Raw genomic sequence first — 20,747 nt, 5'->3', positions numbered from 1 at the left:
ATTAGATTAAATTTGTGAGTGTAGATATGATTTATATGGGTTGTTGTCTTGATTGTAGAAGTATTGACAGAAATAAGGCACTTTTTCACTTGAAAAGGCAAAAGCAATACTTGGATATAAAAAGACAGAAATACCTTGGGGTTTGAAAAGGAGTTTCTTCCATCATAACTGGTTTTTTCCTTTGTTTCCTTATTTTTACCAGATTACCTAGAGTATGTTTACATAAAGTGTAGGGGTGTAGGAGCCAATCTGTGTGGTTCTGTTCCTGGAGTAGCTTGTGATTTTCCACTCTAAATTGTTTAGGAAAGCATTACCTATATTGAATGGAACTAATCCTCACATGACAACATCTCTGGCTACATTTACCCAGCTACGAAATAGGGATATTGAACTCTTTTTGGAATAATGGGCTTTAGTTGTCCCTGTGATGACACAGGTCTGACAAAGTTATTTTGTCTTTTGTTGTTGTTGTTGTTGATAGTTTTAAGTCAGTTTGTTTGCTTTCTGGCTACTTTGTAATTAAAAATGTGCTGCAATGTGGGTGGCAGTGGATCTGCTGCAGGCCTGGCATTTGATGTGTCATGTCCACGGTTTTTATGTTAATTAAGAGGGAAATAGTGATACATTGTGATGTTTGGGATTGCATAAAGCTCAAATTAGTCTTTGTCTCCTTTACACACTGTTGAAATGCCCAATATACTTATATAAAATACTGTTATGAAACTTAATGGTCAGATTTTTAAAGCAATTCTATATTGGGGCTGATGATCTGGTGGTTGATCTGATGGTATAAACACCTGTAAAGTAGGAAGGGATCATTACCTGATTGGATTAGTGTGGATTAATTCATTAATGGTTGGCAAATCCCTCAGCCCTCCAGGAATCCAAAGCTTTGTTGATATAGTTTTTATTTCTTAAATACTGCTGACTTTTATGTGGTTGATGGGAGGAAATCCAAAGGGCTTGCAGTCCTTAAGCCAAACAATTATCTCCAGGGAAGTATTTTTGCAAAATTCCATGGTGATTTTTGCTATAGTGGGAAGGGGATCTGGGAGCTGGCAGTAAAACAATGTCTGGAATTTCAGCTATAAAAATGAAATGCACAAACTCCTCCAGAGTGAAGGGAATGTCTTAAATAGTTACGGGCGTAAAACGGTGCAGGGATGCATAATTCCAGAGGGGTCATTGGTGGGAATCAAGTGGGAAAACAGGGATGAAAGTAAGGACCAGGGTTTGAGTAACAGTGGAGTTCCTGGAGCAGGGAAGGACGCAAGGGCTGAGTAACACCCAGGGGATTCCTGGAGCAAAGCGGAGAGAACCTTTTCTGGTTCTGCATCCTACTTGTAGCTACCGAAGTCCGTGTGAAGCCTTTTTGGCGTGCCTGTCGTGGGGGACCCAGGGGACACTCATCGCTCTCTACAGCTTCCTGGGGAGGGCGAGAGGAGGGGCAGACACGGATCTCTCTGCTGAGCAGTGACAGCACCCGAGGGAACGGCCTGAAGCTGTGTCAGGGGAGGTTTAGGCGGGAGAGCAGGGAAAGGCGCTTCCCCCAGAGGCTGCTGGGCACTGCCCAGGCTCCCCAGGGAATGGGCACGGCCCCGAGGCTGCCAGAGCTCCAGGAGCGTTCGGACAGCGCTGCCAGGGACGCCCAGCGGCGGGACGGTCGGGGTGTCGGTGCAGGGCCGGCAGTGGGACCGGATGGATCCCGGTGGGTCCCGTCCCGCCCGGGCTCCGGGGCGTTTCGGGGACCGCCGGCGCCTCTGCGCTCCCTCCCGCCGGCCGCAGGGGGCGCCGCGGAGCCCCGGCCGCGCCCGCCGCCCCTTCCCTTCCGCCGCGGCGGGGCCGGCAGGGGGCGCTGGGCGCGGCCGGGCCGGGCCCGTTCCCGTTCCGGCGGGCGCAGGGAGCGGCAGCGGGAGCGGCCCGGGGCCGCCGCGGACATGCCCGAGCGCCGCCGCCTGCTCCAGCAATAGTCGTCGGCGGGCGGGCAGCGGCGGGTGCCGCCGCGCGGAGCCGCCCCCCCTTCTCCCCATGGAGGGGCCGTACGCGCTCGGGGTGAGCGTGTTCTCCGACCAGGGCGGCAGGAAATACATGGAGGACGTGACCCACATCGTGGTGGAGCCCGAGCTACCGCCGGCCGGGGCGCACAAAGGCGGAGCGGCGCCCGCAGGCCCGAGCGGCGCCGAGCCCCCGGCCGAGAGCGGGCGGCGGCGGGGGGGGACCCCGCGGGCGGCCGAGGACGGGGCGCAGCCCCCCGGCACCGGCCCCGGGCGGCGGCCGCGCCGCTCCGTCGCCTTCTTCGCCGTTTGCGACGGGCACGGCGGGCGGGAGGCGGCCCAGTTCGCCCGGGAGAACCTGTGGGGCTTCATCAAGAAGCAGAAGGGCTTCTCCTCGGCGGAGCCGGCCGAGGTGTGCGCGGCCCTGCGCAAGGGCTTCATCGCCTGCCACCGCGCCATGTGGAAAAAGCTGCGTAAGTCCCAGCGCCCGCCGCGGACCCTCCGCGCCCTCCCGCGGGCTCCGCTCCCCCCCTGCCCGCCCCCGCTCCGCCCGCGCTGCGCCGCTTCCCAGCCGCCTTTTCCTCCCCCTCTCCCGCACTATTGTGAGCGCCTCCCTCCCTCCCATCGCTGCCGTCCCCGCGCCGGGAATCGCGGCGGAGCGCGGGAGGGGATCCCAGCCGTTGAGTCGAGTAATTCGGCAAAACAAGAAAAACTGGAGGGCACGTTGGGAGAAGAAAGATGTAAACACAGGGCGAGGACACGCTGTTGTGTTACGTAGCTGGGAATGGTGCGATGGTAGGGCTGCAGTTTGTTTTCAGGGTGTTAGTACACGTCGATCTCCAAATTCGATTCATTGGGGAGGTCTTCATCTTGTTGCCTTGGAGAATCGGACTGAATTCCCCCTTAGATTTCCCTTGCATCATGAGAACAAAAAAAAAAAGTAATTTTAACAAACTGAAATGGGCCGGGAACGGGGTTTTTCCCTAACGGTGCTTCCAACTGTTTTTGTGAGTCCCGATGGAAGGATTGAAATGTGGCTGGTTTATAACTCGCTCACGTTGTGTGAGCATGGGGGAATATGCAGTGTCCCTGACAAAATAGAAAACACACTTAGTATCCTGAGGATGATTTTGATGTATAAATATATATCATCGTTATGTATTTGTGCCTGTATTAGTTGTGGTCGTAAATAAGTAAGTGTTAAGGAGAGGAGCATGCCCAGACAAGTGACAGTCATCGTTCCTATACTCATCCTTCTCCCCGAGGTCTTGTGAGGCTGCAGTTTGAGTTTCTGAAAGGGTTTTTTTCTTCGTAAGATGAAGGTTCTGACTTAGAGCGTGGTTGTTTATATAGAATGTGTAGAATGTGTGTGTATTGTTTAGGCATTTAGGCATTCAAAAACCTCAGAGAAAAAGCAAGAGCAGTGTACAGTGTGTGAGGAGAGGTGTGGAACACAGTAAAACTGGATCCAAAATAGTGACAGTGACAGTTTGGATTGGGAGGGAAACCTGAAAAGCAAGAATTGCACTCGAGTACCTCGGGCTTTCACCGAAGTGATTCAGGAGGGTGGGGGGAAATTATACTTTCAAAACAGTTTCATTTTCCTTTTTCTTGAATAGCAAAATAGAGAAGTTGTGCAAATGTCAGATACTTGAGGAGATAGAGGGGAAGGAACAGTGAGTTTGAGGGCGTACTGGTACTGAGCACGGAGGGAAGGGTGTGAATTTTAGAAGCCCCAGAACCTGACCACAGCCTTGGCAATGGGGTGTGGGACCTCCTGGGCTGCAGGGCTGGATGATAAGGAGCAAAATGTGTGAACAGGGGGCGATGGCATGGAGGGGGGAAGATAAGGAGTTCAGTTTTCTGGCTGCTGTGTCCCTGGTGTGGTATTTGTCACTGGAACTCTGTGTGAGCACCGAAGGCAGGGAGGAGAAGTGCCCGAGTGCAGGAAGCTCTGTTTAGTAATGAGTGTTTAGCAAACAGCACTGAGGTTGTGGAAGCAATTTAAATTGTTGTGAGAAACAACACAGCTCTGGCTGGGAGCCCTTGATGGCACTTCGAGGTGGGCTGTTTAGTAAACTCCAGAGCATGTTTGCTCCTCCTGGTTCCTGCTGCACGTGCTTAATAGCCTGAGTTTTGTGGGACAAACCCATTATTATCTCTAGTTTATAACTTCATCCTGTGATGCAGATTCTCAGCGTGAATTCTACTGACAGGCAATAATTTTCCATATTACCATGTGTAAAGCAGCTCTTTAGCTGTGTGTTGGTGACACTGTGGACATGAAATGGAGACTGGGTATGTTGGTATCTTGAAGTGTGTGGGAGAATGGTTTGGAATTTTGGGGTGGAGGACGGAGTCTTTATTGCTTGCAGTTGGCTGTTGGAAGGGAAGCTTGTACTCGACTGCTCTCTTGGTTGTTGGAAGTTCTGGTGTCATCCCGTCTATCCCCTGATAGACACAAACCACAGGGATCATGACAGTAGCAGAAAAAGCAGAAAAACACCCCTTTACAGCTGGTGATCATTTTTGGTATTAATTCTATAGTAATAAAATTCTCTGAATTCTAAAGAGCTTCTAGAGTCAGAGTTCATTTTGGAGGCTACAGAATCAGTTGAGTTTATGAGTTCAAAGTTACAAAGCTGAGTGTGAAGGCCAGTGGTTTTCAAGTAGAGGGGAGAAAAATGTTTTAGAAAGATGTTCTGTTGATGCTCCTGATCCGTGGAGGACTTGGGTACATGGATTTGATTTTATTTAATACTTGAGCTCAGAAGAAAACCCAGCAGTTTTGACACTTTTGCTGGTTTCTGGTGAGACACAATCTCTAAAGAGAGAACTGAGCTGTATCTAATACTTATCTCTGAACAGGAGCAAGGCATGAACTACAGTCCCTGGATGACAGGCAGATAATTCCTGGTTTTGTTGAGCCTAAAATCTGAGGCTGCTGCATCATTCTTTCTCCCACAAGTGGGTGATTTCCTTCTCTCTGCTCCCCATCCCCATAACGACTGATTTGACTCTCTAATATATTTTATTGCTGTTCAGGGGTTGTTACACTGACAGAAACTCATTAGTTGCAGCTTGTTTTCTGTTAAGTGCATGGTTGAAGTCCTCATTACCACTTGGCTTCCTCCCTTGTTTGCTTTCCATTTGGAATGTGTTAGATTTAATATCCACAGTTAAAACTGCCAGACAAAGTACTTTCAATAAGCTGATTGAATGTTTGTGTTCTTGAAATAAAGCTGTTCCTAGGGAGAAAGTGTGTTTTAGTATTTAGAACACAAAGCTAGAACTGCTGGAACTTAAATGTTTAAATGATGCTGGATGTCTTGGTAGCTCATGCTGAGGAAATGCAGCTTTTGTCTTCATACTGCCTGTGAATTCTGCTTCTCCAAATTCTCCTTCTCCATCAGTTGTCTTCAGTGTCTTCTTCCCTCAGGCACCTGAACATCATTCAGTAGCACTAGAACTTTAATTCCTCTTTTTTTTTTTTTGATTCCGTTTAAAGCTTTAGAAGGTTAAAATACCTGTTTTCACAGAGGGTAAGGTGTAACTGTGTTTTTCTTTTCTTTCCTCGTGTGTTTATTTGCTGTGTGTTTGTTGTGCCACAGGCACAAGTAGAGAAATCAGTGCTTTGGCAGCCCGAGTTAGGTATTTCCTGCAAACAGCTTGTGTCACAGTGGAATTTTTGTGTTGTGCTGTGTGAGCCTGACTTGTGAAGCGCAGGAGATAGAATGTGACAGGGAGATGAGGCTCCCTTTGGAGTTTGTCTGAAGACGTGAGTGGGTGCAGTGAAGAAGAAACATGAGGTTGCTGTTGACAGTTGGAATCAACTGATAACTGGGAGCTGAGCCTGGTTTTTGTGGGTGCTGAGGTGGGGAGGAGGATGGTGTGGCTGGGCTGGCTCAATGGGGGTGTTGATTCACCCAATTTGTGCAGTTTTGGGAGAAGATGAGTTTGAGTGTGTAGATAAAAAATAGGAAAGGCATGAAAGAGAAATTTGGATTGGATGTAACCGGGGAGAGTAATTTAACAGTGAGTTCATAGGAAGTGGTTTGAGGACAAAGCAGTTGAGAGAGATTTCCCTGACCAGGTGTAGTTGACACCAGTGTAGGTGTGTTATTACTCTGAATTCCAGGGATATCTCCTGTAGAACTTAAGGAGAGCATACTTGAAGTAGCCTGAATTATTCAGCTCTCCAAAGGGAAATGTGAATAAAACATTTGAGACATTATTCAGCCTAAAATGCTGTTGTTCAGCCTATGAAAATAAAATAGCAGCTTTTCTCCCAGGGGAATCAGGAATGTCCACAAATCCTGACTGCCAATCAAATATCCAGGCAAATAACTGAATTTATGACGTTTCTACTACTTCAGACAGGGAAGTGGAGAGTAAATCTCAATGAAACACTTGGTTGATCCTGTTTAGCCCCCAAAGAGCACGTCTTCCCCTGTGTTCTTCTAGTGATGCTTGGGATATCAAACCAGAGGAAACAGCTTTTTGAACCCTATTGTGGTGCTTTGATGCTTGTGTCAGTTTAAGCTGAGGCTTGGGAGGGATGTTAAGGGAGTGGGGGGACCTGGGGACACTGCTTGGCCTGGCTGTGGTTAAGCTCAGGCTGTGTTGTAACATCCCACAAGCCTTTGAAACACCCTTCAAGGCACTCCCAGTTCCACAGAACTTAACCCACTGTTTTTGTTTGTTCCTTGCCTCGTTTCTCCTTGCAGCAGAGTGGCCCAAGACCATGACAGGCCTGCCCAGCACGTCGGGGACCACGGCCAGCGTGGTGATCATCCGCGGCTCCAAGATGTACGTGGCCCACGTGGGCGACTCGGGAGTGGTGCTGGGGGTCCAGGATGACCCCAAGGATGACTTTGTGAGAGCTGTGGAGGTGACGCAGGACCACAAGCCAGAACTTCCCAAAGAAAGGGAGAGAATTGAAGGCCTTGGGGGCAGGTAAGTGTGTCTGCTTTCACTGAACTAAGCTTGAGCTTGTTTTGGGAGGGCACATGAGGAGCTGAATCTCAGCTGTTTCTCTTTTGTCCTCTTATTTTTTTGTTTTTAACAGCTTATTGGGGAATAAATTACAGGGATCCATTGTTAGACAGTTGTGGTTTTTGCTAGTGGCTTATAGTACACCCAGAATTTTAATTTCCTGGTGGATCATGCAGCTGAGGGGTGGTTACAATTCTAAATGTTCACCAACAGCTTTTTGCAAGTGGAGATGGTAATTTTTGGCCTATATCCCTTTAAATTCTGAGGAACTGGCGGGTTGGGCAAATTACCTTTCCCCACAGGTAAAATGATACGAGGTCTGGAATATCCAGTTTGTCACAACACTATAATTTCTCAGGCGTTCTGCATTGTCCCTGAGATGACAATGGCAGCTGTTGAGTAGGCTTCTCAAAGCTTCTACTTAGGGAACGTAAGAAAAATCCTGGATTTGAAACAAAACCCTGCCTTTGCTGTGTTTAAGGCCATGGTTTAGCACCTGTCTTTCCAGGGGCCATTCCTTCCCTGGCGGGAACTGGCAGATGTTGGAACATCTGAGCTGGGGTGGGTACGTGTTCCCTGGGAGTGAGGGGAAGCAGGCAGGGCTCTGTCAGGTGGCACAAATATTTGGAGACAGCCCCCAGGGCTCGGATCTGGGAGCTCTGCGTCCTCCTGGTGCTGCACCAGATGGATGGGCACGGTTTCCTCCTCGGAGCAGGGATCACTGAAGGTTTTCCTGTTGACATCATTCATCTGGGAACCCTGTCAGCCCATTAACCTTCAGATATTTGTGTCTGTGGCAGGTGGGAGTTGATCAGAGGCTGTTTTGCAGGAGGGATAACCTGCAGTTTTGCTGTAGGTTTCCAAGGTATTTCTTAGAGATTGGAGATCTCTGAAGGTTCAAAGAAAGCATTCCCCTGAAACTTAGTATCTACAGGAATGGTTAATTTTATTTTTTTTTTTTTTTTTCCCCTGGTGCCCCTCCTGATTTTTCCAGACTGGCTGTGAGGCACATGGTGGGAATGAGGTGGAACTGTGCAGCTGTGCTTGGGAATGTCTGGTCTTTCATGAGAGCAAACTGGGAACAGTTAATGGGAGAGCATGATGGAATCTTCCATTAAAATGATATTTCTCCCTGTAACGGTCTTAGTGTGGGATGAGGTTTTTTTTCCAATAGTGACTGAAGTGAGCTTTGTGTGGTCATTAGTTGTACAAGTGGATGAGATCAAGTTTTAGGATGTGGTGTTTGTGACTTTGCCGTGCTCTGGATGGAGCTGAACATGCCCTTGTTGTTAATGCCTTTGAAGTGTCAGGAAGTGCATCTTGAATGGCTTCAGCATGAGGAATCTTGAGGCTGTTCCAGAGCTGCTCAGTTTCTAATTACCAGTGGCTGTTCCTTGGATGAAAGGAACTTTCAAGTATCTAGTTCCTAGTTTGGTTGGGACCAAGCTTTGCTAGTTCCTGGTTTCATTAGCTCTTATTCCTTGATGGTTCATGCTCCATTCTTCTTTCTTCCCTGCCTGACACAGCTGCCCCAGTTATTTGCTCTGTAGCTGTTTTGACCCTCCAGTGCCATCTGGGAGAGCTAAACCAGTGCTCAGTGTCTCAGAGCAGGTGTTCACATGCAAATGCAGAGCTGTTCTCCCTATCTCCTGCTTCCTGCAGACACCAACTGGAGACAATTCCTCTTTTGTGCCTGCCTCCTGTTGGTGTTCCTTCCATTAAGCAAATCCTTTCAGGAGGCTGCTCCTTTCTTTTCTGTTGTTTCAACTATTCTGTGCTGCCCTGTACTGCCAAATTTTGGGAGATGGAGAAGACTGGAGCAGGAACTGTGTGATATTTAAGCCTGAGGTAGCTGGTGTTAACAGTCCTCATCTGAGGGAGGCAAATCCAGTTCTGCTCTGTCTCTGACAGATTAAAGACACTCTTGCATATGTTGTAACCAGCCAGAATTTCTTCCGGGTCTTCATTCCTTTGTTTTTTATTTTCCTCTGTCCTTCTCACTCTCCCCCTTGGCTTTATATGGAATTATTGAAGTGCTCTCGTGTGATTTGAAATACTTCATTGTGCTGTGGGCTTCCCTGAGGGTGCCATCTCTATTGCCTCCACTTTTGCATGTTTAACTGTTTTTGCCTCATTGATGCCAACTTCCTCATTCCTGTCTAACCTCTGCCTCTGTGGTGCTTTCAGTGTGATCAATAAGTCTGGTGTGAACCGCGTGGTGTGGAAGAGGCCGCGCCTGACCCACAACGGCCCCGTGCGCCGCAGCACCGTCATCGACCAGATCCCCTTCCTGGCTGTGGCCAGGGCCCTCGGTGAGTCCCCTGAGCTCAATTTATCCCCTGGCTTGCCAAAACAGGGAGTTTACAGGGGTTTCCTCACTTGCCTTCTGAAAGTCTGGGCTTTTTAAGTGTATTTTAAATACGATGATTTATTTTTTGAATAAAGCTGTAAAAGGTGGCGTTGGGGAGAGAAGAATGTGCCTTACAACTTGCAGGGTTTTCAGCCCCAGCCCTACAAAGGATGGGACTTAATTTTACCACCAAGTAATCAAAAATTACAGTCCCAAGAGAAAGAGACCAAGGTGCTCTCCCTCCTGGAGACACACAGGGCTTGTACGTTTTCATTTGTGTCAGAAATTCAGTTTTACTGGGTGGTGTATGAATTCCTTCAGTCTTTCTTTTGTGGAGAATTTTTTTTTAAAGACTTGGTATAGAATGGGATGAAAGTCAAATCTGTTTAACTTTAACTTGCCTTTATGGGAGCACTAGAAATGAGAAACTGTCTTTGAGGAGCATCTCATTCCGAGGACATAAAGGGATATTGCGGTACTAGAAAACTTGAGATGAATGGTTTTTGGGAAGTACTTCTTAAGTGAATTATTGGATGTATCTTACCCGTGAATGTTAGTGTTTCTGGTAATTTTTCCCCTTAAATTGCGTTGCAAAATGCCAATCTTTGGCTGTTCATTTTTTTTCTCTTTGTGCAGTGAAGAATCTTCTATGCAGATATACCCAGAATAGGTTTGATTTTATGGATTGTGGTTCTTACCTGTAAGAGCTGTGCTGTGATGTAACTCCTTGCTGGCAGCTTGGCAGAGCCGTGGCAGTGCTGTCAGTGCTCCTGGGTCAGCTGGCAGTGCCCATGGGGACAGGCTGTCCTGGGACCAGGGTCTGGATCATTCCAGAGCCTTGCTGTGTCTGATTTCACGGGCAGGAATAGCTGTGCCACAGGGATTCGTCCAGGGTTAAGGAGAATTTTGCAGTGATAAAGAACACGGAAAAGACAGCTGCGTGTCAAGCAAAGAGTCATAGGTGCCTGAAAATTTAAAAGTTTAAAATTAAAGACTTTTTCTCAGTATCTGAAAGTCTCTTTGTGTCCAATTTTAGATAGGATAGAGTTTATTTAGTGGTTAGGAAAACTTGAGAGTTTGAGTAAATCCTTTGGAGTTAATAGGTGAGTAGCAAACAAATCTTCGTCCCCTGAGCAGCATATCCTTGTTGTTCCCTCCTGCAGGACAGGGGAGGTGTTCCTCCTGGATTGCAAAAAGTGGACTCTTAATTTTGATGCATCTTTTGTTGCTGTGATTGCAACTGGGAGCCAGGCAGGAGGGGAGGCTGGCCCCAGCACTGTGGAAAAGTTGCATTGGTCAAATATTCAGCCAGCAGAAAATCCTGGTGCAGAAGAAATCCTTCGGGCCAGATTAATTCTGTTGACATCCCCTTTCCTGTTCTGATTGTCAGAAGTGTCCTTCTGCCCTAAAATAAGCATTTGTGCTATGCACAGTGGCTGTATTTAAGTATTTAAATAATGCTTAATTTATTTATAGCCCCATAACAAGTCAGAAATATTTGGGCTTTGTGCTGTCTCTGTAAGGCATCTGTAAGCTGCTTTAATGTACACAGCAGGTTTCTGTGGCTTCCAATGAAACATTTTAAGCTGTAGCAGAGTTCTGTATTTTCACAGCTACTTCTGCTGATCTTTTCTGGGCAATGAGAACATCTGGGTTTTTTATACTAATTTGCTTTGTAATAGATACTCATGAGTCTGTAGTGAGGGATCACCTGGCAGTGTTTGGGAGGTGTTTAAATGAATGAATGATGAAACCTGAGCCAGGAACCCGTTAGTTCAACCACTCCCTCCTGCAGGAACATGAACTCTGCTTTCCCTGTTTTTTCTGTAGGAATATAATAGACTCACCCCTGTGTTTTAGGTGGAGCAGCCTCCGCCGTACAGGTGTGACTCTTCCTAAGAACAGGAATTTCCTGCTGCCCTCTAGGAGGAGTTCTGCACCAGAACAGGGACTCCATGTGGAGCTGCGGCAGGAATCTTTGACAGGGATAGGGAAGCTGTTTTCCAGAACAACTGACTGGGTGCCAGCACTGTTTTGTGATGCTCTCTGAATGCACATACCATGAAATCCTGCAGAAGAGGCTATGGCTGACCTCAAATGATCTGAGGAAGTCCCTGTATAAGTTTTTAGGGGTTTTTTACATGCATTTAACTATTTTCTTTTTTAATTACCAAACAGAGTAGACACAGCTGCCACTCAGTTTTTCCTTCCTGCTCCATTGTAGGCCCCACCATGAAGATCAATCACATGGAATTCTATAAGTTGTATTTAAGTACTGCACAGCAATTTCCAGCTTCTGTTGATGATTGCCTTTCTGTTTTATCTCTATAAAACCAGACAAACTTGGGGTGCATTTGGGATTCTTTTCCTGTCCATAGGATGTCTTGCCTTAGCTTGTACAATTTTCTTCAGCCCTGAGACAAAATAGTAAGTGTGCTGTGCCAAATGTAGAGTGTGTGCTGTGCTCTGGGGATCTCTGTGTTGCACACATCCTATGAAGGCACCTGTGGCTCTTTGTGGAGAAAAACTTTGATTTTAAAAGCTCTGGGATTAATCAAACTGGGGTTTTGTTTTGGACTGAGTTATAAAAGTAGTTTTCTTTCCTCTATTAAAACCAAAAGCTGTTTTTATATGCAAAACAGCATCACCAGAAACAAAAGACTTGATTTATGTGATTTCTGGACATGCTTTTGCTCTAAGAAAGCTTTGGGCTTAATCCAATCCAGCCCACTTGTGTGATGGGTGCTTTTGTTTGTAACTTCAATTACTTCCCTGGCAGCAGTTGACTTAGAAGTAGGTTTGTTGTTGTATTTATAAGGTAACAGTAAGCAGATAAGAGAGACTGCAGAGTTTGATATATTCTTACAGGCAGCTGAATTAGTTTCCTGCTCCTTTAGTATCTGATTTCAAACATCTATTTCATTTTGTAGGATGTAGTGTAGATCTCTGTATGTTATTCTGGTTTGAGTCAGGACTAAGAAACAGGTTTTTCTGGAAGATATGGAAGGAACTACATTAATAATTTTTTTTTTTTTGGAAAAGAAACGTGCAAACCTCACACTGAAAGAAATGCTCCCGGTGTGTAAGTTTTAAAAGAACAAGATTGTCAAGAGTTTTGTAAATGTTTGGGTTTTAATTGAGAACAAAAATAGTCTGGCTCCCAAATAGCAGCCTGAGAGCCTGGCATTCCAGCCCTGTAACACCAGCCTTTGGCACATCCCAGCTTCCCAGGCTGCCAGAGGGTCACTGCTCTGTCTGCTTGCTTTGGAACAGAATTAAAGACTTCAGAGCACTTTGAAATGCTCAGGGAAACGTGTTCTCTGCTTTCTGGCTGCTCTCCTCTGCCTTTTCCCTTCCCAGAGTTGTGACAGAGGCTGCCATGGAAAGCACCTCTCCAGGCTTGTGTTCCTGGGCTGCTGGGGACGCTGAGCTCTCCAGCTGGCCAGGGAGGGGACACAGCTGGCCACAGCTCCAGGAGGCTCTGGCTTAGGCTGGGGAGCTCTGCCCTTCGGGGGGGGAAAGAGAATGTCCCCCACCCTGTGAGATGGGTTGGCCTTGGTGGGCTCAGAGTGGACGGATCTGTGAGAGTCACTCTGTGCCTTCAGCAAGTTTATGACCCTCGGAGTCGGCCTTGTGGCCACTGTGATATTCCCAGTTATCCTTGCAAGGAGCCCTCTTCCTCTTGGAGCAGATCCCCTGAAATCAGTGCCATGGTTGCTTGGCTGCCTCCTCGGGAAGGGCAGCAGATGGACATGATGACGTGTGTGTAGATGAACCCAAATGAATGAACATCAGGTTATTTTTATCACCCAGCACAGTATTTTTAATTAAAAACCGATTCACCTAATAACATGTTGTCATTTCTCCTACGTGAATATGAACAAAGTGGGAAATGGACGTGTAAAAATATTATGTACATTGGAAATTGATGCTGCTCCTGTTTATTTTACCTGCTGTGGCCGTGACAGAGCGATCGATGTGAGAAACTCTGAGTGCAGGAGGACTTTCCGTGGCAATTCACATCCAATAATTGCCGTGCCGGAGCTCCCCTCTCGTGTTACAGTATTTATTTTGATCTCGCTGCCAGCTGGCTTTGTTGGGAGCCTGTGGCAGCCGAGTGCACCTCTGTAGGAGCAGGCTTGGCTTTTAATTAGCTCTCATTAGCAGCATGTGCTTGCGGGGCTGCTGCTGCTGCAGCCGGGGAGAATCGGGGCTTTAATGAGGATGGGCCGGCCCTGCTGGCTGCGGTGAAGTGGGGTAATTGAGTTGAAGTATTCCCTTTCCTGATTCTGGAAAAGTCTTTTCAACTGGTTGATAGCTTAAGGCAAAGCTAATGGAGGCAAGGAGGAAGACAAAAAGCTTATTTATTGTCTTTAAAAGGGTGCTGATGGATGTGGAAGAAGCTTCAGGCTTTGTCCAGCAAAGGAAGAGCCTGACAAAACCTTACTCTTGAGTTTGAGTTGTTGAGCTTCTGTTTGCTGCTCAACTCAGACATTTTAATTAATTTCTGCTTTTAAAGCTGTGTGTTCTGCACAGAAAAATGTAGTCAGTGCTTGCAAGTAATAATAATAATAATGTTACTTTTTGTTGCTTATCACTATAGGAAGCTGTTTGTGAACATGGAAATAAATAAAAAGGAATTGTTAGGGCAAATAATTACTATTCTTGATTTGAAGGCCCAGCCTTAGAAAAGGTTTTTAATTTTTCAAGTATACTTGATAAATAGAATTGAAATAAATTGATGTGGAAATGCATTTTTCTGCTGGAGTGGTTTTTACTTGAGGATGGTTTGGAGGGAGCTCTTGAACCAGCGGATGATTTGACTCAGATGTGTTGTTCAGCTTTGTTTCTGGTGAGGTGACCCCAAACTCATTCACACAGTGAGAGAGATTTAAAAATAGAAATGTTCCCTGCATGAGGCCGTCCTAGGGAGAGGCTTGAGCTCTGATTTTCTGCCTTCCTGCTGGAGCTCAGGCAGTGCCCGTGTTCCTGTGGCTTCTCTCCAGCTCCCAAACTTGGCACATGGTGTTCAGCTGCAGAGAGCCCTGTGTGGCTTTGCAAGTGATGCTTGTGCTGTGGGAGGAAAAGGAATGGCAAAGGGAATTTAACAGGGAAAAGGCTTCAGTCTCCTCCTCTGCTTTTTCCTTTGTCCCTTCCCTGTGGCACCTGCACACAAAAATATTTGCACATTTGGTGTGGGATCAACAAATCAAGGTTTTACTTTGGTTTAAGGAGAACTTGATTAATTCAAATAGGTTTTAGTTTGGACAGTGACTGAGATTTCACCATTTTTCTAGGTATTACTCTGTTCCATTTCTCCTTTTCCCACAAATACTTGTTTTAAGAGAGTAGAAGACCTCTGAATACAGCTTGGTTTAAGTTAAATATGATTGGAAGGTGGCAGCAGCTGAGCTGTGACTGGGCTGGAATATCTTTGTGTTCCTGCTGATGACTCAAGGCTGGTGGGGGATGGTTTTCCTGGGAACATTTTTCTCTGTTTTCCAAGAGTGAGATGTCTCATGTGTTATGTAACAATTCCAACCCATTTTCTGCTTTGCCAGGTGATCTTTGGAGCTACGACTTCTACAGTGGGGAATTTGTTGTGTCCCCTGAGCCCGACACCAGCGTGCACACCATCGACCCCCAGAAGCACAAGTACATCATCCTTGGCAGTGACGGGCTCTGGAACATGATCCCACCTCAGGATGCCATCTCCATGTGCCAGGATCATGAGGAGAAGAAGTATTTCATGGTGAGAGCAGTGGCCAGGAGTCAGTGCGGAAATTTCATACTTGTTACCTCTAAAAATTGCTCAGTCTGGTAGGGATGAAAAGTACCCCACAGAGTTGGTGGGGTTTAGGCGTAGTGACGGTTTTGCCACATGATAAAAGTTGTTACAATGTGGCTGATGTTAAATACCAGGGATCTTAAGGTATTTGCTTTTTGTTTTGGGGAAATTTGACTAGCAGGGTGTTGTCTATGAGTAATGAAGGAGAGAATGAGTTTCTTCTCTAAGGAAGTTACTCAAAATGCTGTCTGAATATTAAATTTATTTTACATTATTACATTAAGGTGCACGTTATAATGCAGACAGTTGTTTAGACTGAATTAAATTATTCTCTGATTTATTTTACAAAACAGTTGACAATTCATATGGAGCAACAGAGCGTAAACACTCTGCAAACCCCGTGAGGGACTTTGGAAAGACTGTAGGTTGTGTTCCAACCTATTACAAGCTACTGATGAGTTACAAACTATTTACACTGTTTAAAGCACTGTATATATGTGGATTATACCACAAACCAATTTAAAAGGTGTATTTTGTTACGAAGGAAGATGTGTTTTGATTCGGATTTCTGAATGGAGGCACTTTGGGGCGTGGTTTATAGGAATGGTGTGTCTGTGTGGCATGAGGTGCCTCGCGGCTGTGTGTGTGGGTTGCCCTGTGTGTTGGTTGCCCTGTGTGTTGGTTGCCCTGTGTGTGGGTTGCCCTGTGTGTTGGTTGCCCCGTGTCCCGGGGCAGGTGCTGGTGGCTCTGTGTGACTCCCCGTGTCCCGGGGCAGGTGCTGGTGGCTCTGTGTGACCCCCGTGTCCCCGTGTCCCCAGGGCGAGGCGCGGCAGTCGTGTGCGCGGATGCTGGTGGGGCGGGCGCTGGGCCGCTGGAGGCAGCGGATGCTGCGGGCGGACAACACGAGCGCCATCGTCATCTGCATCGCCCCCCTGCGCGAGCGCGGCCGCTGGGACGGCGACGAGGAGCTGGTGCTCAACCTGGCCGAGGGGCCCAGCTACAGCAGCCCCGACGCCTGCAGCCTCACCCCCTCCCGCTGCTGCACGCCCCCGCTCAAGGTAAGGGCTCTCTGTGGTCCCTTTCTGCCTTCCCCCAGCTCCCTGGAGCAATCAGAGCGTTGCCAGAGATGAAGCAATACTTGTAGAAACTTTCCTGACCTGTCAGTTTACATCACCTTTTAATGTTGCTTTGTTTTAATTTTGAATGTTTACTGTGTATGTCTAGATAATCTATTACTGAGGTTGGCTCAGTTGGCTAAAACATGGTGTCGCCATTTGATGACCCTTGTGGGTCTCCTCCAGCTCTGGATATTCTGTGAAAGCTACAGTTGTAATCCAGGAATTTAACATATCCTCAATAGTTCCACGTGCAAAGGTTTGGAGGAATGGACCAACTTTTAACAATGTTTCTTAGAAGACATTAACACTCGGCCTTCAGTGTTCCAATGTCTGAATTTTCAGAATTGCTGATGGTTGTTTATTGGTAGTTGTTGATCTGTGCTCCCTCCCTAATGTGGGAGAAATTAGTACTGTAACTTCACAAACCTTGAAATGTATTGTTTCTTACAAGTAAGTTTTCCGAGATCCTCCCCAAAATCCAAGGCAGCCTTTTGAGAGAGAGAGGAACCAGAGTGGGGACCAGAGGTTTAGAAGAGCAAGAACCCAACACATCCCCTTAATTTTTAGGCTGGGCTGCAGTTTTTCATTCTGTCTTGCTTGTGTAGCTTGCCCAGCCCGGGGATTGCAGATTGTGAATGTGTTCCTGACAGGGGGTGCTTTGATTTGGGTTTGTTTGGTTGTGGTTGGGCTTTTATTTTATTTTTTAAGGTTAATTTGTTCCAACACATGTTGCTGTAAAGAACATTTTCTTCCTGTTCTGGGAGATCTCGTTATCGTCCTTTGGTTGATTTGATGTTCTTTGTTGGAGGAAGAGACATTGTAACATAAGGTCTTTCTGGAGTTTGAGCCATTAACATAAAGCAGAGCTCTTCAGAGGGTTTTTGTTTTGCTGTTTTGTGGCTTTTTCCCCCCCCTCTAAGAACTGGAGTGTAGTTATGAGTGGCTGTTTGTTTCAGTAATTACCAGCTGCTCCTGATTTAAGTTACTGTCCTTTGATGTTCTGCAGTATCTTCAGATACTTTTCCTTTGGGCAAAGGAAAAGAAAGCAGAAATTAGAAAGGGAGTTTTGAACATTCCCTTGGGAGAAACAAGCTGCTAATAAAATGGCAAGCTTCAACTTTGTCTCCTCCCCTTTCATCTAGTGGAGCAAAAGCCATGAAAAAAGCTTTAAACCTAGCAAAATCTTGAAGAAAAAAATTAAATTGTAAATGCTCCTAAAATTTTCAGTCACAGTTTCTGTGAAGGAAGCAGGGATGGCCTTGATTCCTGACAGCTGCTACCTGCCAAAACAATTAATTTGGAAAGAGTTGGAGACCAAAGTTTCTTAATTAAACAAAAGTATTTCTTAATTGCTTATCCTTCTGGCAGCAATTACTAATACCAAATTAATTCCAGTATTCCTGAGGCCAGTGAGAAAGATTGATTGGATTGTTGAGAAATTTAATTGGTGACTTGTGGGTTATTTTTCCTGTTTTGTTACATCACTCTCCAGCAGTCCATCCTCTGCCTTTCCTTGGCTTCCCAAAGCCTTGTTCAGTCTCAGCTGTTTGCACCAGCAGGAGATGTTGGGGAAAAGAGCCACAACATTAAATGTCTTGCACAATAAAAAACATAAAACTGAGTTTTATGTGACACAATGTCAAAAATTACATTGAGCAGCTGAGGCAGCATTGCCAGAGCTGCTCTGCGTGTGTGATCTGGTGTCCTTCTGGGTTCTGCAGGAACTGAGATGAAGAGTAGCCTTTAAAATACCATTCTTAAAGGTCTTCCCTCTTGTGTTGCTAAATGTAGTAAAGGAATATTATCTAAATGGTTTTGTCTACACATGGGGAGCAACAGAGGAGTAGAGAGGAGTGGAAAACCAGTGTGGATGCTGGGAACAATCCCGATTATCTTTTCTTTTGGAGTGCATTTTATTAAACCTGGAGTTGTTCTGGGCTGTGACTTCAGAAGTGTCTGTTTATTCACCTGAGGTGTTGCCCTGACTGGTTCAGCTGTGTGCATTTCAGTTTCCAGCACATGATTTTCTTAAAATAATAGCTGCCATTTGCCTTCCACTGAGGGTGTGTAGTGTGGCCTTGAAATTTACTTTTGAAGGGCTCACTGAGTAACCAGGGATTTCTTCACAATTAAATCTTTAATAAGGTCAGAATTCCTATCTTCAGAGCACTGCATCAACACTAATTTTCATAATCCCCCCGTGGATAGTGAGAGCAAGTATTGTCCCCGTTTTCCTGTTGGTAAAACTGAGAATGAGGCAAAAACACTTCTCAGAGGCTGCAGAAGAGATGAGGGTCAGAGTTGAGGAAGCGCCTGGTTCTCAGGACATCTCTGTGACTGTGCTTCCCGGGGAGAGGCTGTGAGGGATGGAGCTGGAGGAATCCCTAGGCAATAAGAAGTGTAACTTTGCATAGTGAACAGGAACTGTTTTTAGATGGCTGTGTCTGACATTGCCCCTCTCTGTGGGCAGCGGGGAGAGCTGTGAGGAGGAGTTTGTCCAGCCCCTGCTAACCTGGTTGTGCAGAAACTGAGAGTGCTGAACGTAACAAAGGTCAGGAGCCTGTTCCTGCTGTTTGCCCTGATGGTGCTTGGCCAGGGACCGTGCAGAAATCAGAGGGCAGTGCAGTGCCTCTGTCGGTGTCTGATGGAGGGGAGTCCTGTCTGAGGGTTGGAAATGCTGCTGCTGAAAATTGCAGAGATTACAGGCACTGCTTCTTTCCTGAATTCCCAGCAGCTGCCTGCAGATCTGTGTTCTACAGCTGCAGTTCACCTCTCCCTCCACCTCTCAACAGGGAGAGGAATGAGTCTGCTTTGGAGTAGGATTCTTCTGCCTTTGATAAGGTTTAGGGAAATTCTAAAAGTGTCGCACTTCTAAACACTGTCTCCACCCTCAAAGGATAAAGTCTGTCCCAAGGCCAGGTGGGACGGGACTTGGAGCAAGCTGGGATAGCAGAAGGTGTCCCTGCTCATGACAGAGTTTGGAACTAAGAGATCTTTAAGGTCCCTTCCCAAATCATTCTGTGAGTCTATGATTGTATTTATGCCTAAATATTTTGTTTCTTTTCCCTCAGCTTTTAGAAGATGACCCCTGGCCACGACTGAACGCTGCTGAGCCCATTCCTCCCCTCCTGCACAGCAACATGCTCTCAGAACAATACCTGGAGCTGCCAAACGAGATTGCCAAAAGCAATTTACCTTCCTCAGGAGGAACCCCGAAGGATTCAGGCCCCCAGGAGGAGAAGTGCAGCAAAGCCCTGGCTTTGAGGCTACAGGAATCCTACAGCAATGGTTTGTCAGTCAGCCTCTCCCCTTCCAACTCGGCCAATTCAGGCACGGACCAAAAAGGCTTCAAGGTGTCCCCTAACGGCCAAACAAAGGCGCAGGACGCGGAGCGGACGCCGCCGGCCAACTTTAAGCGGACATTGGAGGAATCCAACTCGGGCCCGGCGGTGAAGAAGCCGCGGCGGGGGCTGGGCCGGGGCCCGGGCGAGGGCGCGGCCGCCACCCCGCAGCGCAGGACGCCGTCCAAGCTGGCGATGCGGCGCAGCCTCCGCGGGCAGAAGAAGCTCGGCAGCTCCCTGTTCCACCCGCCCAGGAAAGCCGTGTGCGTCTGCTGAGCCTGCCGGCAGCGGCCTCGCCATCCCGGCCCAGCTTGCAAGTGGGTGCACAAGTTTGAAGCTCTTCCCGTTGATCTTTTTTTAAAGTAGGAACATTTTTTGGTATCCGACAGCTTTATCCCAGCCTTGTGCTTGCTTGTATTATAACTGTGAATTTTGTAGATGTGTAGGGTATAAGTCACTGTAAAATGTGTGTAAATTTGTATTCCTTCATATAAATGTAGTCTCTTTTCTTCCTTGTATAATTGTTACGGCGGGGCTAAGCCTTGTTTTAAAAAAACAAAAACAAAAAGTAAAATAATCCTTTTTGTTAATTTACTAAAGTCATCAATTTGTATACACTTCTTGTGAGGAGAATTTCACAACTTTTTAACTAAAGTAAATTATTAAACAGAATGGAAGATATGTATTTTCGTAGTCTGATACGTTCCACCTAAAGTGTGTCTTTTAGAGAATACACTAGGTCTATATTTTGGTTTTAAATTTTAGATTTCTCTACTCAGAAATGAAATGTATGTGGAAGCAGAGATTTGAGTCTTGCTTTACACACCTCAGTGTCGATTTTATGTTAATTAAAATACTATGCAGTATCTTATTTAGTTGTATTTTTTGTAACAATAATCGTCAAAAGTATTTAGCAAAAAAAGTGTGTTTTAAAAACTCCAACTCCCCAGAGCATCTGACAAAGCCATTCCCATCCCCTCTTCCAAACGATGGCATTTTATCCAGGCATAACCGCCCTTCTGAGACGTGTTTTCTGCTATTCCAATACCGATGGTGCTGCTAATACCTTTCAACACAAGTTCTTAAATTATTTTATGACTATTTTCATTGACTATGTGGACCATGTGTATGTTCACCTCAATAAAACACATGAAAATTTGA

The 20,747-nt window shown here is 46.4% G+C and overlaps 1 protein-coding gene across 1 annotated transcript; it reads left to right on the top strand.

The window, feature by feature from the left end:
* Positions 1–1,887: 1,887 nt before the first annotated feature.
* Positions 1,888–20,747, top strand: PPM1D (protein phosphatase, Mg2+/Mn2+ dependent 1D). Its single transcript, XM_039563021.1, has 6 exons — positions 1,888–2,467; positions 6,722–6,950; positions 9,177–9,301; positions 14,901–15,091; positions 15,946–16,185; positions 19,317–20,747. Exons 1-6 carry the CDS (start codon positions 2,029–2,031, stop codon positions 19,860–19,862), a joined length of 1,770 nt encoding a protein of 589 aa, XP_039418955.1. The 5' UTR covers positions 1,888–2,028; the 3' UTR covers positions 19,863–20,747.

Source organism: Corvus cornix, chromosome 19 (assembly GCF_000738735.6).
Source record: "Corvus cornix cornix isolate S_Up_H32 chromosome 19, ASM73873v5, whole genome shotgun sequence".
NCBI lineage: Eukaryota > Metazoa > Chordata > Aves > Passeriformes > Corvidae > Corvus > Corvus cornix.
The sequence above is the reverse complement of the archived record's forward strand: the minus strand, read 5'-3'. Positions and strand labels throughout refer to the sequence as shown.